This window comes from Nicrophorus vespilloides, unplaced genomic scaffold, assembly GCF_001412225.1.
Source record: "Nicrophorus vespilloides isolate i.1.1-1 unplaced genomic scaffold, Nicve_v1.0, whole genome shotgun sequence".
NCBI lineage: Eukaryota > Metazoa > Arthropoda > Insecta > Coleoptera > Silphidae > Nicrophorus > Nicrophorus vespilloides.
Window position 1 is genome coordinate 28211 of NW_017097403.1, and position 4143 is coordinate 32353.

The window sequence follows — 4143 nt, forward strand, 5'->3', positions numbered from 1 at the left end:
AAGTTTATTTTACACATAAAATTGATTGATTTATTTTGCATTTATTATTATATTAATCCACTTTTCAACAGTTTATTGTGGATTCTTGTATCTAATTGCGATGAAGATATGTGGAAGTTGTATCGATGAAAAATTATTAAATTGCAATAAGTAAATTTAAAAATAATTAAATATTGCATCTCTTCACAAACTTTAATTTTTCAATCGTTCTTTTTTTCTTCATTTTCAATGTAGAATGTTTTGAAAAAATCAACATCAAATTGTCAACTTATTCTAGTAGACAAATACATGTACTTGATTTGTAACTTGACAAGTATTATGTAGCTGTTTATACTAATTAAAGGAAGGATTATTGTTGAATCAATATGAAAGTTGTAAACATATGTATATTATTTAATATAAAAAGTAAAATGTAGATGTACACCCATAAAAGCAATTTCAAAATTAAAATTTACAGACAACAAATTAACTCAATTGATATATGGAATATATCATATCCCCCTGAATCGTGCAAGGCAATGAGAAGAAGCTTACGTTTCTAACTTTGTTCATGTATATATATTTTTTTTCTTTTCTGTATCAATTTGCTTCAACGTACTGTGAGACTATACCGTTGATTTTCCTGGAGAATATGTCGTTGGAAAACTTCTTTGCAAAGACGTCGTGTCCCATGTCGCTTAGGAAGACTTGAATCGCGGGATTCGTGAGGATTTTGTACATGGCAGCAGCGAACATCTGCGGCGTAGGTTCGACCAGGACACCGCTGATCCTGTGCCTCAGGACTTCCTTTGCGAATCCCGTGTTTGTAGCGACGATTGGTCTTCCCGATGAGAGAACTGCAAGTAGGGTATCTGGAAATATCTCGTGTTTACATGGTATCAACACTCCGATGGATTCTTCTATTAAGGTTTTCTTGTGCACCGTTGGTAATTGTCTTAGGAATGTGACTTGAGATGCGAACGGCTTGTCCTTCGTGTACTCCAGCAGTTCGTTGTAATAGATCTTCTGCTCGAGTTGGGAATCGCTGCAGTGTCCTCCAATCACAAGATGCACGTTGTTCTTGATCTTCTCAGCGCTGATCAGCAGTAAATCTTCGAAAGCGTCCAGCACCAGCTTGAAGTTGGATCGTTTCTTGTACGGTCCGAAGCAGACGAAAAGGAAGTTCGGTTTGGGGATGTCCGGCACGATTCTTGAGATGTCTATAATCCTTTCCTTCCATAACCCGGTATCAACGCAAGGCGGTAAAATCTTCAGCTCTCGCTTTACACCTGGGAATGATCTTCTGAAAATATCCGCCAAACCTTCGCTCTGCACGATTACTTCATTGGCGCGTTTCAGACACATGGCGTTCGTCAAATCCGGCGTTATCTTCATGAACTTGGTGTAGTATTCCGCTTGATGCAATGAGGTGAAGTGCGTAAGGTAAATAGTCTTTACGTCGCTAAGCAGCGAGAACAGGTACAGAGCTATGGTGTTTACATCCAGGATGATGACTTTCGGCTTCGGTTCGGGGGGAAAGAAGATCATTTTCAGGGCCATCACGATGGATCTCCAGAATTTGAAGCTGCTGGGCAACCACCAGCCGGAGTAGCAGACGTTCAAACATCCTGAAATGTTCTGTAACGTGCGCGTTTCTCGTAATTTTTATACAATCCTCTCCACCAAACACAAGAAACTTACATTGACTTCGTCGAAGCAGTTGCTTTGGTCGAATTCGGACGTGTAAATTGTTACCCTGTGTCCGGCCTCTTTGAGAGCGATGGCAACGTCGATCAGATATCTGTCCTCGGCCCTCTTCCTGAGCTTGTTGTGCAGGAATACCACATGGATTTTGGTGGAATCGCCGTGCTCGGCCATGACTCTAATTATACTTCAGCTGCACCACCCTCGCCTATTCCCTTAAATCATGATTTTGAAACATGGAAATATTGACATTGACTTTGACATGTGATTGCATACAAAAAAAACAACAACGCTCGTTTTCAAAGCACTAGCTACAATTTGCAATTGGGAATTTTTGCAGAAATGGGTGAAGCTTTGGAGATTGCTGAAAATAGATGTAACACGTTGAAAGAACAATTGGATCACATGAAAAACTTGTACAAACAGAACAATGAGATCGATGAACGACCGGAAAAAATAAAAGGTATAATAATTAATCAACTTGTTGATGTCAAGATTTACTAATAATTTAATTTAGAAGTGTCTCAGATTAGCTTAGCAAGATCGCGGAACCTGCCCAGACAGAATTCCGGTGCAATAGGCACAGATAGCAGTGGAGCTGCTGTCGTTACCATAAATAATATTTTAAGCGGTATAACGCAATCGATTAATCGTCTATCCGAGCTGCACACTTACATGGAAACCGATCAGAGGCCTTCGACCAGGAAGAAGAGATTTAGGGATTCAGATGAGGAGTTTGAAAAAGGTATAGTTATTACCTTTACAGCAGAAAATGTTGACAACGTATTGCAATAAATTAATACAATTGCTTAATTAAACAGTATGAATTTGTTTGTTAGTTAGATCAAATGAAGGACACTACAGCGAGGATGATAATCGTCGTGCTTTATCTCAAACTTTTTATAGACCTGGAAGTAACACGTCCTTAGCTAAGCATAAGCGAAAAGAACCCAAGAAGCGTCCTAAACGCAGAAACGTTGGCGCAGTGGAGCAATCTTCAGCCTCGCTGATTCACATGAAGTCTAAAACTAAAACTAATCGAACTAAAGATGATACAATGGACAGTTCAACGGCCATGAAGAAGCAAAGGAAACAAATCAAAAGGCTGAAACAAATCTCCAAGACTTCGATGGTTCAGAAACGTCTGAAGCATATACCGGGTGAAGCGCAGAAACTCTCTAATAATTTGGTAGAAATTTACCATAATAAAGCGGCGAAAGCCAGCGAGTCAGATGAAAGTCAAACCGATCTGCACGAGGCTTCATTCTCCACAAAAATATCGCACGTAGAAGTCAAACCCAAACTAAAGAAGTCCGATCCGCTTCCTCCGATTCCTATAATCGAATCCCGTATAGAAACTATGAATTACGGTAAGATGGAGAACAGAACGATGCTGACGCCCATAGAAGAGCAGGTAACTGATGATCAGGCAACGAGAACGGAATACACCAATTTCATGCACAATTACGAAGCCCCTACTATCGCATCCAGGATGAAGCAAGTCGCTAAAAGTTACTTTCGTCAGTTCAGCTCAAAAACTATACCGTTTTGCGCTGCTAAATCGACAACGCCCAGTCACAATATTGGTATTAACATACAGCAGGTGATGAACATAATTAAAACTAGGCAGCCGATAAAGGGGATCTCACCTACGCTCGCTCATAATATCGGAATCGCAGCTGAAAAACTGAATAATCATTCACTGTCAGCTGTCGTCTCTTCGTTTTCCTCCAGAATGGGGTATTAAACTTATGTTTACATCTATTATTTAAGTTATTATGCTTATCATTGATTTGTGCAGATGCAATTACTATCCATGCCCGATGTTGCGCACCAACATGAACTTTCAGCATCTCCAGGAGATGGCCAAAGAAATACCGGAAATTCCTGAAGAGTTGGAAACGCAGGATAACGGCGAGGATAAGCAGGTGGAGGAAGTGATGCGCGTAAGTGCGAGCAGGCTCATGAATTACGTGGGCAACGGTAGTGATTTGCAAAATCAGCAGACGGACTCCGTCTGGGCTGTGGATCCTGCACAGGTGAATTGCACGTGCATTCCTCGACAAGGCATCGGTTTTCAGCAGATGCTCAACAAGTATCAACAATTCGCGATGCCCCACAGCGGAACGCAAAGTCAAGTGAGAGGTTTCAAGTATTATCTATTCATATTTTACAATTAATCCAATTTTCTATATAGTATTCCCAAAAGATTATGCAGAGGAGCAATCAGAAGTACAGACACATAAAGTCGATTTACGCGCAGTACAACGATGGTAGAAGGAAGAGAAGCGATTCGCCCATTCAATCCCTGATTGACACCAAGACCGATACAAAAATGCCGCTGAAAGGGAAGGAGAAGGTTTTGAAAGGGGTTTTAGTAAATTTACACAACGAGTTCGAGCAGCTGTCCAAGTACCGTTTCTTGTTTTCTAAATTATCTTTGTTAGATTTTTTTAATTG

The 4143-nt window shown here is 40.3% G+C and overlaps 1 protein-coding gene across 1 annotated transcript; it reads right to left on the minus strand.

Annotated features, from left to right (window-relative positions):
- Positions 1-598: 598 nt before the first annotated feature.
- Positions 599-1857, minus strand: LOC108560004 (alpha-1,3/1,6-mannosyltransferase ALG2-like; the record flags this gene model as incomplete). The annotated part of the gene is made up of 2 exons (XM_017917415.1): positions 1681-1857; positions 599-1617 (listed from the first exon to the last, which is right to left on the minus strand). Coding segments are annotated over exons 1-2 (1196 nt in total), but the record flags the coding sequence as incomplete, so codon positions are not given.
- Positions 1858-4143: the final 2286 nt, after the last annotated feature.